Here is a 21,361-nt window from a genome sequence, read left to right as displayed (position 1 = left end):
AATTAGAATAAAGCCACTATAAACCCTTATGTACAGGTTTCTGTGTGGACTTAAGGCTTTTATTTCAATGGTATAATTATCTAGTAATGGTGTAACTAGCTCAAACAGTATGTGCAAATGTAACTTTATAAGAAATTGCCAACTGCTTTCACAACAGCTCTACCATGTGGGCCCCCAGCAAGAATGAGACTTCCAGTCACTCTGCATCCTCACCAGCACTTGGTATTGTTGTTTTTTTTTTTTAATTAGACCAATTCTAATTGATGTATACTTTTAAAATCGCATTTCCCTAATACCTAATGCTGAACACTTTTTTCATGTGTTTATTATTCAAATATTTGGTGAAATGTCTGTTCAAACTTTTTACTCACTTAAAAAACTGTTTTCTGATTATTGAGCTTTGAGATGACTTTATATCTTTATAATTCTGGAGACAAGTACTTTATGAAATACATGATTTGCATATGATAATTAAAAAATTTTTAAATTTCCAGTTGTTCTTTGGAAGAAATATAATTGATTTTTGTATACTGACTTAGTATCCTGCAATCTGTTAGTTATAATAGCATTTTGGTAGGTTCTTTGACTTTTTTTTTCATAGATAATCACATTGTCTGAGATTAGAGGAAGGTTTTCTTTCTCCCCTTCTAATCTGCCTTCTATTTCTTTTTCTTCCCTTATTGTACTGGTTACAGTCATAGAACGTACTTTGTCTGATTTCAATTCATTTAAATTTTGTAATGGATTTTTTAAGACCCAGAATGTGACCTATGTGGGTGAGTGTGTATTCACCTGCTGTGGGGCAGTATGTTTATAGCTCAAGTCTTCTACATCCCTACTCGTTCTCTGTCTGCTTATTCTAGTAATTACTGAAAGAGGAGTGCTCAAGTCTCCAAATGTAACTGTGGATTTGTCTGGTTCTCTACTCAGTTCTCTCTGTTCTTACTACGTGTGTGTTTAAGCTATGTTGTTGGGGTATGAACACTTAGGATTCTGATGTCTTGCTGGTGACCTGACCTCCATATTTTTCTCTTTTGGGGGAGGGCTGAGGAATAAATGCAGGACTGCCCATCATCTTTGGCTTTATTGTTGTTCAGTTCTGGTCTTCCTAAGCTGGATACCAAGCTCATTCAGAAAGGATGATGAAATGTGATCCTATAAATATGCTTCTTTAAAAAGTAGGTGATGCCAATTAAGTCACAATTATCTCTCTTCTGATCATCAAAATTCTGATTATTAAGATCTAAGTATTTCTTAATGTTGAAGGTATCTTATTCAAGTAGTTTTTCTCTGAAATAAAAGTAGCTCCATTGAGTTTTACCTTAAATGCATTTAAATATTTTTCTTGACTTTCTTTCAGTATTTTAACATGCACTTGGAGTTTTTAAGGTCTAATTTGCACTTATGTCAGCCTGCAACTACGTACTCATCAAGATGTTTTACATGGATTTTTCATTCATCAACTTTCTTCCCTTTAGAACACAGCTCCTGAGCTGGCTTCACTCTATTGAAAAGCCACTCAATAAAGACATTAAATGAAAGCAAAATATTATTTACAGCTTGCCCACATGCACTCTGCATCTGTGTTCATCTCAGACAAAAAGTTACAATGCAGGTCCAAAGGATGACGTGGAAATTACTATCACACCAACTAAGTAAGGAATCTACTTGTGGATTGAGCATAAATGGAGGAGTGCAATGGAGTCAAAGGTAAGAATGTACATACATAGTCACTACTGTTAAATAAAAGCATTACTCTTCTTGATAAACATGATAATAGCCTATATTTTTTAGAAAGTGATTCTTCATGAAGTGCCCATTAACAGATGAACGGACAAAGAAGATGTGGTACATATATACAATGGAATATTATTCAGCCATAAAAAAGAATGAAATATTGCCATTTGGGACAACATGGATGGACCAAGAGAAAATTATACTTAGTGAAGCAAGTCATACAGAGAAAGATGAATACTATATGACTTCACCTATATGTGGAATCTAAAAAAACAAAACAAATGAACGAACATAACCAAACAGAAACAGAGTCATAGATACACAGAACAAACAGGTGGTTGCCAGAGGGGAGCGGGTTGAGGGGAGGAGAGACACAGATGAGGGAGATTAAGAGGTATAAACTTTAAGTTATAAAATAAATGAGTCACAGGGATGATACGTACAGTGTGGGGAATATAGTCAATAACTATGTAATATCTTTGTGTGGTGACAGATGGTAACTAGAGTTATCATCGTGATTATTTGAAAGATAAAGAAATATCGAACCACTATGTTGTGTACCGGGAACTAACATGGCATTGTAAGTCAATTATACTTCCAAAAGCAACCAACCAACAAACAAACTCACAGAAAATAGGGTCAGACTTGTGGTTTTCAGAAGTGGGGTTGTGGGAGGGGGAACTGGATGAAGGCAGTCAATCAAAAGGTAGAAACTCCCAGTTATAAGATAAATAATTACTGAGGATGTAATGTAGAACATGATAAACATAATTAACACTGCTGTGTGTTACATGTGAAAATAAAGAGTTTTCATTACGAGGAAAAAATATACTTTTTTCTGTTCCTTTACTTTTGTATCTATATGAGATGATGGATGTTTGCTAATCTTATTGTGGTCATCACTTCATGATGTATGTAAGTCAGAGCACTGTGCTGCACACCTTATACAGTGCTGTATGTCAATCTTGTCTCAAGAAAACTGGAGAAAAAGAAAAAGAGCAAAGGCATGTACACTGTGGTCATGGTGTAATGGAGACATAAGCTAATTCTGCTCGGTTAGAGAGGGATCATCTTTGTTTCTATCTTTATCAAGCGCACCCTCTCTGATGGGTTCTTTTCTCCTCTTCCTACAAACAGGCTCAGGTCTCCTCTGGCCCCAAACACGCAAACAAACCACCCATGAGGCTTACACTGATAGCGCCAACACCCCTTTCACTAGCACCTTCTGTGAAACATGCTCACTGTCTGCAGGTCCAAGCCACTGTCTCATTCATTCGTCTTTAAGTGACTGTGATCTTGCTCTGGTTTCCCCCAGGACACTGACGCCTCTCACCAAATCCAGTCACCTCTCCTCAGTCCTAATCCCACTCAGTCCCTCAGCTACGTAGGACCCTGTGGTCCACACCTCCTGTCACACTCCTCTCCTGACTTTTGTACACTGCACTTCCCTAAAGTACTCCCTCCCTCACCCCCCATTTCTGCTCTGTCCTTCTACTGCCTGACAAAGGGAAGCATCAGCCAAGATCCCATTCTGAGTCCTGGCTTTGGATTCCCTACCCCCTCTTCTCCATTATTTGTTCTCCTCTCCCACAGAAAACTCACGATAATCAGCTCTAAAGTAAACTGGGGTTGAGAAAAAAACGTGGAGTCAGAAGGCCTGGCTTCCATTTCTGTTTCCACTGACTCAGTTGCTGTGCACCCAAGGGCATGTAACACCCCACAACTCCACAAAAGTGAAGAGATCTCTTCTAATGTCCCTTCCAATCCCACAGTTCTACAATTCTAACCCTAAAGAACATCAGATTTCCAGCTGGAACTTCTCTAATGCACTGACAAATCCACATTCTGTCTGCCATTTAACTGTCCCAGCTCCAAACCTAATCTCTCAAACCAACAACTTCTTTTAGGTTGCCTATTAATGTTGATGTACTGGTGCCACCAATACCATAAGCTTGAAATGCTAGTAATCCTATACACCTACTGTCTTTTAAACACACTTTCTCTCTTTTTAACCACCCCCCCATACACTCAAGGCCTAATTCGCAGAGCGTCTCTTCCAGGAAGTGATCCTCAGCCTCCCAATCTGGTAGCCATCCCCCATCTTCAGAAAAGCCGAGACACTCTATGTGTGCCTCTCTCATTACACTCGGCACATGTTTCCCTCCAGATTCTGGTTATGAAGGAGCAGGGTTTATATCTGAATCTTAGCATTTGCAAAGAGCACCTTGAGCACTGCCTTCCCCAGAGGACGGAAAAACCGTAAGATTTGAACTGAATTGACTAAACTCAATATGTACTCTGGATGCAGTAGAAGCAGTAGAGTTTTCTAGAATAATTTTTTTTTCAAGAAAAAAAAATTGATATATAATGATTTAGATGTTCTGGCTCTAAAATAGATATTGTTCTTTTTCAGCTACGGAAGCAGAAGCTCCTCTTGAACTCCTTCAAAATCCAAGCCAACTTACAAAGCACACTAGAGACAGTATCTCTGTGAGGTCACAAGTTTTTTAAAAGCATGTTTATTAAACGATATACTCTTAAATATTTGGTTTTACATTTGAGCATTTCTTTTTTTATCTAAGTGGTTTACGAGGCAAAGTAGTTTGATAAACTGTTCGACCTGATGAATTATCCTTGTAAGTGTGGATCTGACGTAGTAAATGAGAACGTCCAGCCAGTCCATACTGCGTTATCTTCTCCCTCAACTTCCCTGCAGCACAAAGTCTCCAAAATGAAATATGATATCATTGATTTTCAGCTTCATTAATAAGCTTCAATGCATTCCTCTAAAAACTTATTTTTTAAAATGCCCCCCATTGAGACAGTAAAACAAAATGAGAGAAAAAAAAGGTTTTCAGTTTCTGTTATTACATAAAAATGCAGCCTAGCAGACAGAAGAACTAGAATTTCCAAGGAGTCTAAAGCAGAAAAGCCAAAGCTTTGGCTCAATTCACCTAGAAGATAGGATGTTTGGCATGAGGCCCAGCAGGTAGTACACCGTGTCGCTCCAAGAACATGACATGAAACTGAAGGGCCTGTCCACTGTCTCATTACTGAGGCTGCAGGGCAGGGTCCGACCTACCTGGTTGATCCCTGAGGGAGCGATCTTGTACGCCTGCAGCTTCTGTCTCAGCAGCTCGGGATCGCTGTGCCGGAAGGGGCACCCTGACAACGACAAGCAGCACAGCAGCAAGGTTATTCACCCGGACGTAATACAACACCACTCTCGAAAGACTGTCTGAGCGTCCCTTAATTGTCTAACAGCTTATTAATAAAAAAGTTAATTGCCCATGGGTGCAACTGCTTTCCTCTCCTTATCTGACAACTGAGCTGTTCGGTTATCAGGGCACTACAGCCTCAAGAGTTACATAAAACATTCCAGCATTCTCAGGCAAGGCTGCCCACTCACTAGGAGGAGGAAGCACTTTTAATTATGCTACTAGCTAACAAGCACCCAACATGGGTTAGCCAACATTATTACTCTAAAAAAAGTCTTATGATGAAATGGCAAAGGGTCCCAATGAGAAAGAAATGAGGCTTAGTTAAGCCCAGAATTATTAAAGGACACCAAAAAGAGACAGATTAATTGAACTGTCCAAATTGCATTTGAAATAATGGCTATACCTGTCATGAAAAGGGTCAGAAAGGGCAAAGCCAAGAAGAAACTGAAGACTGACAAAATACCAAAGATCACAAAAAAGTCTTTCAAAGCTATGCTCACAAGAAGAAGAAAACAGAAGAAACAGGGGGCTCAAGGAGAAGATGGCAGAAGAGTAAGACGTGGAGATCACCTTCCTCCCCACAGATACATCAGAAATACATCTACACGTGGAACTGCTCCTATAGAACACCCACTGAACGCTGGCAGAAGACCTCAGACCTCCCAAAAGGCAAGAAAATCCCCACGTACCTGGGTAGGGCAAAAGAAAAAAGAAAAAAAAGAGACAAAAGAAGAGGGATGGGACCTGCACCAGTGGGACGGAGCTGTGAAGGAGGAAAGTTTTCCACACACTAGGAAGCCCCTTCGCGGGCAGAGACTGTGGGTGGCGGAGGGGAGAGCTTCGGAGCCACGGAGGAGAGTGCAGCAACAGGGGTGCAGAGGGCAAAGCGGAGAGATTCCCGCACAGAGGATGGGTGCCGACCAGCACTCACCAGCCCGAGAGGCTTGTCTGCTCACCCGCCGGGACGGGTGGGGGCTGGGAGCTGAGGCTCCGGCTTCGGTCGGATCCCAGGGAGAGGACTGGGGTTGGCTGCGTGCACACAGCCTGAAGGGGTTAGTGCACCACAGCTAGCCGGGAGGGAGTCCTGGAAAAGGTCTGGAGCTGCCAAAGAGGCAAGAGACTTTTTCTTCCCTCTTTGTTTCCTGGTGCACGAGGAGAGGGGATTAACAGCGCTGCTTAAAGGAGCTCCAGAGACGGGCGCGAGCCGCGGCTATCAGCGCGGACCCCAGAGACGGGCATGAAACGCTAAGACCACTGCTGCCGCCACCAAGAAGCCTATGTGCGACAACAGGTCACTATCCACAATGCCCCTCCCGGGAGCCTGTGCAGCCCGCCACGGCCAGGCTCCCGTGATCCAGGGACAACTTCCCCGGGAGAACGCACGGCGCTCCTCAGGCTGGGGCAACGTCACGCCAGCCTCTGATGCCGCAGGCTCGCCCTGCATTCCGTACCCCTCCCTCCCCCCCGCCTAGTGAGCCAGAGCCCCCGAATCAGCTGCTCCTTTAACCCCGTCCTGTCTGAGCCAAGAACAGACACCCTCAGGCGACCTACACGCAGAGGCGGGGCCAAATCCAAAGCTGAACCTCGGAGCTGTGCAAACAAAGAAGAGAAAGGGAAATCTCTCCCAGCAGCCTCAGAAGCAGCGGATTAAAGCTCCACAGTCAACTTGATGTACCCTGCATCTGTGGAATACCTGAATAGACAACGAATCATCCTAAATTGAGGAGGTGGACTTTGGAGCAAGATATATTATTTTTTCCCCTTTTCCTCTTTTTGTGAGTGTGTATGTGTATGCTTCTGTGTGAGAGTTTGTCTGTATAGCTTTGCTTTCACCATTTGTCCTAGGGTTCTGTCCGTCCATTCTTTTTATCTTTTCTTTTTTTTTTTTTTACTTTAAAAAATATTTTTTCATAATAATTTTTTATTTTTTTATTTTAATATTTTATTTTATCTTACTTTATTTGGTTTTATTTTATTTTATCCTCTTATTTTCTTTCTTTCTTTCTATTTTTTCTCCCTTTTACTCTGAGCCGTGTGGATGAAAGGATCTTGGTGCTCCAGCCAGGAGTCAGTGCTGTGCCTCTGAGGTGGGAGAGCCAACTTCAGGACACTGGTCCACAAGAGACCTCCCAGTTCCACGTAATACCAAACAGCGAAAATCTCCGAGAGATCTCCATCTCAACACCAAGACCCAGCTTCACTCAACGACCAGCAAGCTACAGTGCTGGGCACCCTATGCCAGACAAATAGCAAGAAAGGAACATAGCCCGATCCATTAGCAGAGAGGCTGCCTAAAATCATAATAAGGCCACAGACACCCCAAAACAAACCACCAGACGTGGACCTGCCCACCAGAAAGACAAGATCCAGCCTCATCCACCAGAACACAGGCACTAGTCCCCTCCACCAGGAAGCCTACACAACCCACTGAACCAACCTTAGCCACTGGGGACAGACACCAAAAACAATGGGAACTACGAACCTGCAGCCTGTGAAAAGGAGACTCCAAACACAGTAAAATAAGCAAAATGAGAAGACAGAAAAACACACAGCAGATGAAGGAGCAAGGTAAAAATTCACCAAACATACAAAATGAAGAGGAAATAGGCAGTCTACCTGAAAAAGAATTCAGAATAATGATAGTAAAGATGATCCAAAATCTTGGAAATAGAATAGAGAAAATGCAAGAAACATTTAACAAGGACCTAGAAGAACTAAAGAGGAAACAAGCAATGATGAACAACACAATAAATGAAATTAAAAATACTCTAGAAGGGACCAATAGCAGAATAACTGAGGCAGAAGAACAGATAAGTGACCTGGAAGATAAAATAGTGACAATAACTACTGCAGAGCAGAATAAAGAAAAAAGAATAAAAAGAACTGAGGACAATCTCAGGGACCTCTGGCACAACAATAAACTCACCAACATTCGAATTATAGGGGTCCCAGAAGAAGAAGAGAAAAAGAAAGGGACTGAGAAAATATTTGAAGAGATTATAGTTGAAAACTTCCCTAATATGGGAAAGGAAATAGTTAATCAAGTCCAGGAAACACAGAGAGTCCAATACAGGATAAATCCAAGGAGAAACACGCCAAGACACATATTAATCAAACTATCAAAAATTAAATACAAAGAAAACATATTAAAAGCAGCAAGGGAAAAACAACAAATAACACACAAGGGAATCCCCATAAGGTTAACAGCTGATCCTTCAGCAGAAACTCTGCAAGCCAGAAGGGAGTGGCAGGACATATTTAAAGTGATGAAGGAGAAAAACCTACAATCAAGATTACTCTACCCAGCAAGGATCTCATTCAGATTTGATGGAGAAATTAAAACCTTTACAGACAAGCAAAAGCTGAGAGAGTTCAGCACCACCAAACCAGCTTTACAACAAATACGAAAGGAACTTCTCTAGGCAAGAAACACAAGAGAAGGAAAAGACCTACAATAACAAACACAAAACAATTAAGAAAATGGGAATAGGAACATACCTATCGATAATTACCTTAAATGTAAATGGATTAAATGCTCCCACCAAAAGACGTAGACCGGCTGAATGGATACAAAAACAAGACCCGTATATATGCTGTCTACAAGAGACCCACTTCAGACCTAGGGACACATACAGACTGAAAGTGAGGGCATGGAAAAAGATATTCCATGCAAATGGAAATCAAAAGAAAGCTGGAGTAGCAATTCTCATATCAGACAAAATAGACTTTAAAATAAAGACTATTACAAGAGACAAAGAAGGACACTATATAATGATCAAGGGATCGATCCACGAAGAAGGGATAACAATTGTAAATATTTATGCACCCAACATAGGAGCACCTCAATACATAAGGCAAATACTAACAGCCATAAAAGGGGAAATTGACAGTAACACAATCATAGTAGGGGACTTTAACACCCCACTTTCACCAATGGACAGATTATCCAAAATGAAAATAAATAAGGAAACATAAGCTTTAAATGATACATTAAACAAGATGGACTTAATTGATATTTATAGGACATTCCACCCAAAAACAACAGAATACACATTTTTCTCAAGTGCTCATGGAACATTCTCCAGGATAGATCATATCTTGGGTCACAAATCAAGCCTTGGTAAATTTAAGAAAACTGAAATCGTATCAAGTATCTTTTCCGACCACAACGCTATGAGACTAGATAGCAATTACAGGAAAACATCTGTAAAAAATACAAACACATGGAGGCTACACAATACACTACTTAATAACGAAGTGATCACTGAAGAAATCAAAGGGGAAATCAAAAAATACCTAGAAACAAATGACAATGGAGACACGACCCAAAACCTATGGGATGCAGCAAAAGCAGTTCTAAGAGGGAAGTTTATAGCAATACAAGCCTACATCAAGAAACAGGAAACATCTCGAATAAACAACCTAACCTTGCCCCTAAAGCAATTAGAGAAAGAAGAACAAAAAAACCCCAAATCTAGCAGAAGGAAAGAAATCATAAAGATCAGATCAGAAATAAATGAAAAAGAAATGAAGGAGACAATAGCAAAGATCAATAAAACTAAAAGCTGGTTCTTTGAGAAGATAAACAAAATTGATAAACCATTAGCCAGACTCTTCAAGAGAAAAAGGGAGAAGACTCAAATTAATAGAATTAGAAATGAAAAAGGAAAAGTAACCACTGACACTGCAGAAATACAAACGATCATGAGAGATTACTACAAGCAACTCTATGCCAATAAAATGGACAACCTGGAAGAAATGGACAGATTCTTAGAAATGCACAACCTGCTGAGACTGAACCAGGAAGAAATAGAAAATATGAACAGACCAATCACAAGCACTGAAATTGAAACTGTGATTAAAAATCTTCCAACACACAAAAGCCCAGGACCAGATGGCTTCACAGGCGAATTCTACCAAACATTTAGAGAACAGCTAACACCTATCCTTCTCAAACTCTTCCAAAATATTGCAGAGGGAGGAACACTCCCCAACTCATTCTACAAGGCCACCATCACCCTGATACCAAAACCAGACAAAGATGTCACAAAGAAAGAAAACTACAGGCCAATATCACTGATGAACATAGATGCAAAAATCCTCAACAATATACTAGCAAACAGAATCCAACAGCACATTAAAAGGATCATACACCATGATCAAGTGGGGTTTATTCCAGGAATGCAAGGATTCTTCAATATACGCAAATCAATCAATGTGATACATCATATTAACAAATTGAAGGAGAAAAACCATATGATCATCTCAATAGATGCAGAGAAAGCTTTTGACAAAATTCAACACCCATTTATGATAAAAGTCCTCCAGAAAGTAGGCATAGAGGGAACTTTCCTCAACATAATAAAGGCCATATATGACAAACCCACAGCCAACATTGTCCTCAATGGTGAAAAACTGAAACCATTTCCACTAAGATCAAGAACAAGACAAGGTTGCCCACTCTCACCACTATTACTCAACATAGTTTTGGAAGTGTTAGCCACAGCAATCAGAGAAGAAAAAGAAATAAAAGGAATCCAAATCGGAAAAGAGGAAGTAAAGCTGTCACTGTTTGCAGATGACATGCTACTATACATAGAGAATCCTAAAGATGCTACCAGAAAACTACTAGAGCTAATCAATGAATTTGGTAAAGTAGCAGGATACGAAATTAATGCACAGAAATCTCTTGCATTCCTATACACTAATGATGAAAAATCTGAAAGTGAAATTAAGAAAACACTCCCGTTTACCATTGCAACAAAAAGAATAAAACATCTAGGAATAAACCTACCTAAGGAGACAAAAGACCTGTATGCAGAAAATTATAAGACACTGATGAAAGAAATTAAAGATGATACAAATAGATGGAGAGATATACCATGTTCTTGGATTGGAAGAATCAATATTGTGAAAATGACTATACTACCCAAAGCAATCTACAGATTCAATGCAATCCCTATCAAACTACGAATGGCATTCCTCACAGAATTAGAACAAAAAATTTTACAGTTTGTATGGAAACACAAAAGACCCCGAATAGCCAAAGCAATCTTGAGAACGAAAAATGGAGCTGGAGGAATCAGGCTCTCTGACTTCAGACTATATTACAAAGCTACAGTAATCAAGACAGTTTGGTACTGGCACAAAAACAGAAACATAGATCAATGGAACAGGATAGAAAGCCCAGAGATAAACCCACACACATATGGTCACCTTATCTTTGATAAAGGAAGCAAGCATATACAGTGGAGAAAAGACAGCCTCTTCAATAAGTGGTGCTGGGAAAACTGGACTGGTACATGTAAAAGTAAGAAATTAGAACACTCCCTGACACCATACACAAAAATAAACTCAAAATGGATTAAAGACCTAAGTGTAAGTCCAGACACTATCAAACTCTTAGAGGAAAACATAGGCAGAACACTCTATGACATAAATCACAGCAAGATCCTTTTTGACCCACCTCCTAGAGAATTGGAAATAAAAACACAAATAAACAAATGGGACCTAATGAAACTTAAAAGCTTTTGCACAGCAAAGGAAACCATAAGCAAGACCAAAAGACAACCCTCAGAATGGGAGAGAATATTTGCAAATGTAGCAACTGACAAAGGATTAATCTCCAAGATTTACAAGCAGCTCATGCAGCTCAATAACAAAAAAACAAACAACCCAATCCAAAAATGGGCAGAAGACCTAAATAGACATTTCTCCAAAGAAGATATACAGATTGCCAACAGACACATGAAAGAATGCTCAACATCATTAATCATTAGAGAAATGCAAATCAAAACTACAATGAGATATCATCTCACACCAGTCAGAATGGCCATCATCAAAAAACCTAGAAACAATAAATGCTGGAGAGGGTGTGGAGAAAAGGGAACACTCTTGCACTGTTGGTGGGAATGTAAATTGATACAGTCACTATGGAGAACAGTATGGAGGTTCCTTAAAAAACTACAAATAGAACTACCAGACGACCCAGCAATCCCACTACTGGGCATATACCCTGAGAAAACCATAATTCAAAAAGAGTCATGTACCAAAATGTTCATTGCAGCTCTATTTACAATAGCCAGGACATGGAAGCAACCTAAGTGTCCATCATCGGATGAATGGATAAAGAAGATGTGGCACATATATACAATGGAATATTACTCAGCCATAAAAAGAAATGAAATGGAGGTATCTGTAGCGAGGTGGATGGAGTTAGAGTCTGTCATACAGAGTGAAGTAAGTCAGAAAGAGAAAAACAAATACAGTATGCTAACACATATATATGGAATCTAAGAAAAAAAAAAAAAAAGGTCATGAAGAACCTAGGGGTAAGATGGGAATAAAGACAGAGACCTACTAGAGAATGGACTTGAGGATATGGGGAGGGGGAAGCGTAAGCTGTGACAAAGTGAGAGAGTGGCATGGACATATATACACTACCAAACGTAAAATAGATAGCTAGTGGGAAGCAGCTGCATAGCACAGGGAGATCAGCTCAGTGGTTTGTGACCACCTAGAGGGGTGGGATAGGGAGGGTGGGAGGGAGAGAGACGCAAGAGGGAAGAGATATGGGAACATATGTATGTGTATAACTGACTCATTTTGTTATAAAGCAGAAACTAATACACCATTGTAAAGCAATTATACTCCAATAAAGATGTTAAAAAAAAACAAACAAACAGAAGAAACAAACCACCTCACAAGCAGGGAAGCTGGTGTTATTTTGACAAATGACAGAAAGAAAACAGAACTTGACAACTCCTACTTTGTTTCTATCTTCCACATCAAAGGGAACAATCTTCCAAACTGGAAAGGGCTGAACTCACAAGGTAACTGAAGATGAAGTGAATGTAGACACAACTAATGCTGATTCCAGCAAAGTGTTGAACAGAACTTCCCAGCACACATTTGTAGAAGGGATGGATAAACAGTGTGGAATATAGTTCTACCTACATCGACTCATGACTGGCTGAACAACCCCATTCCAGGCAGTGATGGTTAATGAAATAGATCAACCTAGGGACTACAGAGGTTTGCAAACTACACAAATCTAAAAGGATAGAGACTTCTGGTTTGCATTCTGGCACAGAAAGAGCTTAGAAGTTGTCACTCCATCCTAACAAGTAAAAAGCTGAACAGACTGAAAAATCAACAACTCCTCTCAGATCTGTCAAAGAAATGAGGTCACAGGGCAAACCACTGCCCCCAAAATTGGAGGGAGAGGCAGACACAAAGAATCACAACAAACCAGAGCAGAAATCTCTGTAGGAACCAGCACTGGGGTAGGAAAACCTAACCTGTAACTGACAAATTTCTGGAGTCTCTGTGTGGACAAGTCTGAAAGTTAGAAGGTCCAGTGAGACCAGTCAGAGGAGGGCCACACTTTGAGGCTGAACTTCAGGTGCTCTACCAGGTGCTCACAGCAAGTAACAGAGAAATCCCCTCATGCTCTAGCACGGGGGTAAGCACAGGTACCATTTTAAATACTCTGGAGCACTCTGCTCTTCTTAGCAAGGCTGCCCTCAGGAGAAACTATTTTACCAGAGCCGGACCTACCTGCAGGAAGAGAAATGCCCAGCTCCAGCCTCCTCTGGCCGTCCTGTCCCCCCAAAGGGAGGAAGCTGAGAATCACTGTTGACGTTCACAGCCCACAGCCACAGGCTCACTAAACACTGAGACCCAATTACCCAATCCAACACTATAGGCACCCCCCCTGCTCACCACCGCATCACTACAGGCCTACGTACTGGAGTTCCTCACATCTACCTTTCAACAAAAAATAACAGTGTGAAGAGACTGAAAATGTGTCAGAATTAGAGCCAGATAAGGCAGGGATACTGGAGTTATCAGACTGGGAATCTAAATTAACTATGATTAATATGCTGAGGGCTCTACTGGAAAAAGTAGACAACATGCAAGAACAGATGTGTAATGTAAGCAGACAGATGGAAATTCTAAGGAAGAATCAAAAAGAGATGCAAACACTGTAAGAGAAATGAAGAATGCCTTTGATGGGCTTATTAGCAGACACGGGTGAGGAAAAGATCTCTGTGCTTGAGGATATGTCAATAGAAACTTCAAACCCAAAAAAACAAAAGGAAAAACAACAAGAACAGAATAGCCAAGAACTGTGAACAACTATGAAAGGTGTAACATATGAGAATGGGAATACCAGAAGGAGGAGAGAAAGAGAAAGAAACAGAAGCAATAATGACAGAGAATTTCCCCCAAATTAATGTCAGACACCAAACCACAGACCCAGGAAACTCAGAGAACACCAAGCAGGATAAATGCCAAAAAAAGGCAGCTAGGCATATTATATTCATACTTCAGAAAATCAATAACAAAGAAAAATCTTGAAAGAAGCCAAAGGGGAAACATCTTACCTACAGAGAAGCAAAGAAAATAATTATATCTAACTTATCCTCAGAAACTGTGCAAGAAGAGAGTGGAGTGAAACAGTTAAACTGTTGAGAGAAAAAATCCCTCAAACCCAGAATTCTGTACCCTGCGAAATTCTCCTTCAAGAGAGGAGAAATAAGGATTTTCTCTGACAAACAAAAATTCAGGTAATCTGTTGCCAGACCTGCAGGGCAAGAAACATTAAAAGAAGTTCTTCAAAGAGAAATAAAATGATACAAACCAGAAATTCAGATCTACCCAAAGAAAATTTGAACATCAGAGAATGATAAGGAAAGGTAATATAAAAACTTTTATTTTCCTTATTCATAACTAATCTGACAGATAACAGTTTGTTCAAAGTAATGGGAACAGTGTATTCTGTTATGCATGTTTATGTACATATCTGTGTGTGTTTATATATTCTTAAGTATAAATGAAATGAATGACAGAATGATACAAGGGAAGTAGAAATAATCGTTATTATAAGGTACTTGCATTACTTATGTGTGATGTGGTGATTTGAAAAGAGAGTTGGATTAGTTGTACATATATAGTGAAAACTCTTTAAAAAATAAAACTAATTTAAAAAGTAACAAAAGAAATACAATAGATATGCTAAGAAGAGAAAAAAATGGAATCATATAAAATGCTCAGTTAAAACCACAAAAGGCAGAAAACGTGTGGAAGACAAAAACAGAAACAAAGAATAAGGGCAACAAATAAAAAACAGTAAAAAATATGGCAGCCATTAATCCAACTATATCAATCATTACTTTAAACGTCAGTGGTCACCAATTAAAAATAGATTGTCAGAATGGATCAAAATCAAGACCCAACCGTACGTTGTATACAAGAAAGCCACTTTAAAGACACATATGGATTGAAAGTAAAGACAGAGAAAGATACACCATGCTAACACAAATCAAAGAAAGTGGGAGTATCTATGTTACTTTCAGACAGAGCAGAGTTCAGAGAATGGGAGTTTATGCAGGATAAAAAGGGGCATTACGTAATGATAAGGGGTGAATACTCCAAGAAGACATCACCATCCGTAATGTGTATGCACTTAACAACAGAGCATCAAAACACATCAGGGAAAACCTGACAGAATTGCAAGGAGAAGTGCTGACTCCACTGCTGGACTCCACCTCCATCAAGCTGGACAGATCCTGCAGATGGAGAATCTGCAACAACACAGTGAGCTCACGAGCACCATCATTCCGGGACAGAAATGATATCCATAACTGGCTACACCCAACAGCGGCAGACAGCACATCCTCAGCTCATACGGACAAGCCCTCTGCTGCGGGCCATGCTGACATGGGGACAGCTGAGCAAGTGTGGGGCAGAGGGCACCCGGGAACTCTCTATACCTCCTGCTCAGTACTGCTGTGATCCTAAAACTGCTCCACAAAAATAAAGCTTATTCACTTAAAGAAAGGGTAGATCAATGTGTCTAAAAAACAATACGAGCTCGTTGAGGGTCTGCTAAGTACAGTGGTCCCTCAGCATCCACAGAGGACTGGTTCTGGGACCTGCCTGGGATACCAAAGTCTGCAGGTACCCAAGTCCCACAGTTGGCCCTCTGTATCCGAGGTTCCACATCCTCAGATTCAGCCAACCTCGGATCGTGTAGTACTGTATATATTTGTTGGAAAAAATCTGCGTGTAAGATGGACCCATGCAGTTCAAACCCCTGCTGTTCAAGAGTTAGCTGTGTATTATTTTCTAGCTGATAGAGTTTAAATTAAAAACAAAGTAAAACAAACAGAATGGACCAGAATAAATAAGATACAATAACAAGAAGAAGAAATATAAAATCCTGTCTTTAAGCTAATAAAAATCAACTAAGTAAGTGCTGAGTGTGAGGACCTGGAAACCGACAGAAGAACCACTGGGAGTTTCACTTGGCCAAGCTCAGTGTAAGTTACTCCCTGGTGTGGCCACTGGGAAAAGCTACAGACTTTCTCACCACAAGTATCTGGTCAGTTGTTTTCAAAGTTTAGAAGACATCAAAATCACCCAGAGAACTAGCAAATAAATCTGAGTTTATGCGTCTGAGGGTTGAGCCTGAGCCTATATTTCTAAAAGTTCCGTAAGTGCCTGACACGAGCGGTGAAAACCGCTCACTGTGTGTTCCAGGACTGGCCACCTTTGCATCTACTAAATACTAATGTTCTGGACACGTGAAGCATCTTTCTTAAAATTCCATTTGAGATTTTTTTGATCTTTAACAGCCTGCAACTGTGTGATCTTCTAAAAAAGAATTTCATTTAAGATGCTAAAACAAGAAAAAGTTTTGACACATATTGCCGTCAGCTTTGGTAATCTAGAAAATTTAACTAATATGGACTACTAAATCATCCTCTCACATACCAGACAAGTGAGGAGCTTTTCAAGGTACGCTCAGAGAACTATTTTAGAAAAAAGGTGTTAAACTCAGAAATCTACAGAAAACAGATTAACTTTCTTTTTAACCTATAACTTAGGCAAATTGATAGATGTTTGAAACCGTGACTTGTTAAATCCCTCAATCTTTGTTAATCAGATGATAGTAATGAGAATAAAACACACTCTCCCTCAGTAGTCTTTGAAAATTAATCAATCTACTGTTCCAAAATTCGAGGCACTCAATTTTAAAAAGCTTTGAAGAACTCGCATCGGCCTTCTAAGACACATGCAGAACAGGAGAAAGAGAATAGCAGGTCAAGGGGATGGAGGACTAAAGAGCCCAGTCCAGCACAAAGTGGAGCACAGCAGAACCACTTTCTTGTGCTGACCCAGCCCAATAATAAGACAGACCACTAGAAGCTAGTGGAGCTCTGGCTTGACCTGATGACCGACACAAGCTACAAACCCGTTCCCCTTAGTAATGCAAAAATCATTCCACTGTTTCAGTGTTTTCTACAGAGCTCCTGGGTTTCTGTATATCACAGACACATCCAGAGGAAGCACTTACCATGATAATCCCCTTGGCTTGGTGGATTGGTTAGGATAATCTTCAGGCAACTGTAAGGCGTATAGTCTGTCCTCTTGCCTTCCTTTCCAAAGCTATGACGGATATTGTAAGAGTAGCCTTTATCAAACTGATTAGAGGAAAAAGAAAGAAGAGACAAAGTAAGTCAGCATTGTACTGGTGGTGTCAACAGTGCCCGCTGGAACCGAAGAGCACAAAGTGATTTTTCTAAAATAAATTTAGCATTCACAGGCAGATGTACATTTATACCAATACAACATTTGGGTCCTTTACAGGTTTTTAAAGGTGTAAAACTTAAAGGAAACACATTTCTCAGGTTAGAGACAGCTTATGTTTATATGTTTAAAGATGAGGATAATCCTTTCCTGAGAAGAATAATCGATTTGCTCATTTCTTGGTTTGATTCCAAAGATCATGCTAGATGTAAATCATCTTCTCTACCCCCTTTATCCTAGTCTTCCCTGAATTCCCACATCCTGCCTATTCTACTTTTGAAGTGTCTCCTAACTAATTAATGCCTTCCTCTGGATTTTCACTATACAAAACAAGCAGACAGCAAATGCTTGATGAAGGAACTACTGTGATTGCCTCCTGCCTGGAATTCCTGACTCATGTTCAAAACGCAAGGTAATGGCATAGGAAGGACTTTGAAATGGGTGGGATAAGAAGAAAAAAGGAACTCATATTTATTGAAAGGCTCAGTATAGTGGGTCTAAGCTGTCTAATACTTTAAGGAAAGCAGGACAGAGAATCAGAATAAGAGATGGGAAAATACTGTGGGTTTTTATGGGTGAGATTTTCTTTTCATTTAAGTATAGTTGATTTACAATGTTGTGTTAGTTTTTGGTATACAGCAAAGTGATTCAATTATACATATATATATATTCTTTTTCAGATTCTTTTCCACTATAGGTTATTACAAGATATCAAATATAGTTCCCTGTGCTATATAGTAGGTCCTTGTTGCTTAGGGGTGAGATTTTTAAATTTGAGGCTATAATTTACATTTAGTGAAATGCACAGATCTCAGGTCTACAGTTTGATGTAACACATACCCCCATCAAGAGACAGCATGCTTCCACCATCCAAGAGCCCCCCTGAGCCCCTTCTCAGCATTCTTCCCCACCCTCCACACCCAGAAGCAACTATTGGTCTGACTTTTGTCACCGTGGCTTTAGCTATTCTATAACTTCACATAAATGGAATTGTACAGTCTTAAGTATTTTGTGTCTGACTTTTTCATGTCTTTTCATGTTTTTGAGACTGATCCATGCATGGCATGTATCATCACATGTATCAGCAGATTGTTCCACTGTATGAATATACCAGGTAGTTTATCTAGTCTCCTGCAGATGGACACCTGGGCTTTTCCAGTTTGGGGCTGTTATCAATAAAGCTGCCATGCACATTCTTGCAGATGACTTTTGTGGACATTATTTTCATTTCTCTCAGATAAATACACAGGAGTAGAATTGCTGCTAACAATTTTCCAGAATGGCTGTACTATTTTATACCCCATCAGCAATGCATGAGAGTTCCACATTCTTCCCAAAGTGTGGTGGTGTCAATTTCATTCATTTTAGCCATTCTAACAGACAGGTAGTGGCATCTCATTCTGCATTTCCCTGATGACAAACACTGTTGAGTACTTTTTCACGTGCTTTCTTGGCTGTGATATGCCTTATTTTGTAAAGCGTCTGTTCAAGTCTTTTTAGAAACTGGGTTGACAATTATTCCATTGAAAGAATTCTTCATATATTCTGGATACAAACCTGTTATCAGATATAGGTGTTACAAATATTTTCTCAGTCTGTGGCTTGTCTATTTTCTTGATGTTACTTTTTGACAAGATGAGCAGATGTTTTTATTTTTGATGAACGCTAATTAAATCACATTTTTATGGCAGTGCTCTCTGTGCCCTCTCTAAGATAGGTTGCAGAGATATTCTGTATTGTCCTTTAGAAGCCATAATGTTTTAGCTTTTCAGTCTAGGTCCTGATTCATCTCGAGTTAATTTTTGTGTGTTCTCTTTTTATCCCCTGTAGGGAAAGAAAAATATTTTTCCCTCTACCCTCCTAGGTTAAATGGCTGGGGCCCATGAATCAAACTGATAAAAGACAGATAAACAAGGAAAAAAAAACCCACTTAATTACATTCGTACATAAGTACATGTACAAAGAGATACGACTCAAGGAGGTAGGCTGATGACTGAAGCTTAAACATCATCTTAGGCTAAATCAAGGAAAAGGGGTTTAGGGATTCTGGGTTGGGGAAGCAAGTTCTGAGAAGGGGAGGGGAGGAAATACAGGGTAAATAAGGGTTGGCTTGTTCTGCAGGTAAGACTTGGGTAGCTTTCTTCCTGGTACAGAGATATCATTACAAATGTAAATTTCCTTTATAAGAGGGGAAATTTATACTGTATCCTTAGGCAGTTAGGGGAGGTAGAGAGCTTTTCCTGCATCTGCTCGTCCTTTAGCTCAAAATAATCCTTATGCCTGCCAACTGGAAATTGTCACTTGACATCTGCCTCTACAAGGATGAGGTCACTGGCCACTGCAGTTGCTGACTTTCAACATCCCTTGAAAGGAGTTCAGGGCTGAGATCAGGAAGGAGGCACTCTGTGCTCTGGTATAACTGTGAACAAGCCTTCAGATAGTTACTTTCAGGTAAAGATTTTATGAGCCTAATTTTATGAGCCTAATTTCTTGCATCTTCCTCGTGATGAGCAGCAACCTTCTGCTGAAATGTGTGCTTGATTGCATGTACCCCCATCACTAAAATCACATACATACTGACCTCCTCCCACCTCTTTGGAGCAGTTCCTCAGAGCTATCTGAGAGGCTGTCTCCCAGGCTATAGTTCTCATTTTGTCCCAAATAAAACAACTCTCAACTCTCACATTGTGCAATTTTTTCAGTCATCATGCCAAAGTAGCGTATTTTGGATGGCATATCCGGTATCCTTCACCCCCATGTGAATTGGATAACACTTTTTCTAACACCATTTACTGAAGATATTTTATTCCCTTGCTCTATAGTTCCATACTTCTGCTGATGCCATGCTGTTTTCTTTACAAAATCTTTAGAGTAAGTCTCAAATTCAGATAATGTAAGTCCTCCTGCTTTGGCTTTTTTCAATATTATTTTGGCTATTTTATGTCTTTGCATTTCCATATAAATTTCAGATCAGTTTATCAATTTCTACTTAAAAAAAAAAAAAAAAGACTGCTGGAATTTTCAGCAGTCAGTAGCTTACAGTTTTATAACTACCTATCTGCCCACAAGCAATCTACAACCAGGAAAACAAATGGCATTTCAACTAACAGAAAACTTTCAAGAAAGAAAATTTTCAAATTATCATTAAATTTCACTGGTGAAAACAAGAATGTTAAAAGTTCCAGCAAACATATTTTATGGACAACTTCTATTTGTTTAGTCATAAGCATTAACTATAATCAATCTCCTTGTGCAAACTTTTAGGTATGAATTGAATTTAATTAGACATAAGATTTCTGTACATTCATCAGAAAACACTGAAAGAACTTTTCGGTCAGCCATTATGTTAAAGTAATGAAAAGCTACTCTCTCTAAAAGAAGAAAAGCTGTAATTATTATCTTTCCCCTCCCTTTCCTTTCCAATTTACTTCCCGCTTATGTGTACATATGTCTAAAATTTGGACCTTACTAAGCTTTCGGGCTATTCACGTATTTATCATACAAACTGTCTTCTCTAGTTTTCAGACTGGCAAACTCTTGAAATATTGTGTAGAAGGTACATTTATCGGGTAATGTTTTTTAGGGAATACTTTCCAGGTGTCCACATTCACAACTCAAAGGAACAACTGTAAGACTCCCATGGGAAGAGGGGGTGACAACCAGGTGGAAACACTCTTTTCCGCCTTGGCTCCTCCATCCCACTCCAGCCAGCAACGGGAAATGCCAGAAAATCAACACCAGGCCTGAAGGCGGTTGAGTGGAAGTTGGCAACCTTCCAAATTAGTCCTGTGGCACTGCAATCTGCA

General features: G+C 39.8%; 1 protein-coding gene across 3 annotated transcripts in view; it reads right to left on the bottom strand.

Annotated features, from left to right (window-relative positions):
- The window catches only part of PRIM2 (DNA primase subunit 2), a 287,537-nt gene that overhangs the window by 26,644 nt on the left and 239,532 nt on the right, over positions 1-21,361 (bottom strand). For all 3 annotated transcript variants that reach the window (XM_061195198.1, XM_061195200.1, XM_061195199.1), the window contains 2 exons: positions 17,323-17,449; positions 4,820-4,902 (listed from right to left, as the gene is read on the bottom strand). In XM_061195198.1, the coding sequence (XP_061051181.1) occupies positions 4,820-4,902; positions 17,323-17,449 (210 nt within the window). The remainder of the gene's footprint in view (positions 1-4,819; positions 4,903-17,322; positions 17,450-21,361) is intronic.

Source organism: Eubalaena glacialis, chromosome 7 (genome assembly GCF_028564815.1).
Source record: "Eubalaena glacialis isolate mEubGla1 chromosome 7, mEubGla1.1.hap2.+ XY, whole genome shotgun sequence".
NCBI classification, from domain to species: Eukaryota; Metazoa; Chordata; class Mammalia; order Artiodactyla; family Balaenidae; genus Eubalaena; species Eubalaena glacialis.
The sequence above is the reverse complement of the archived record's forward strand: the minus strand, read 5'-3'. Positions and strand labels throughout refer to the sequence as shown.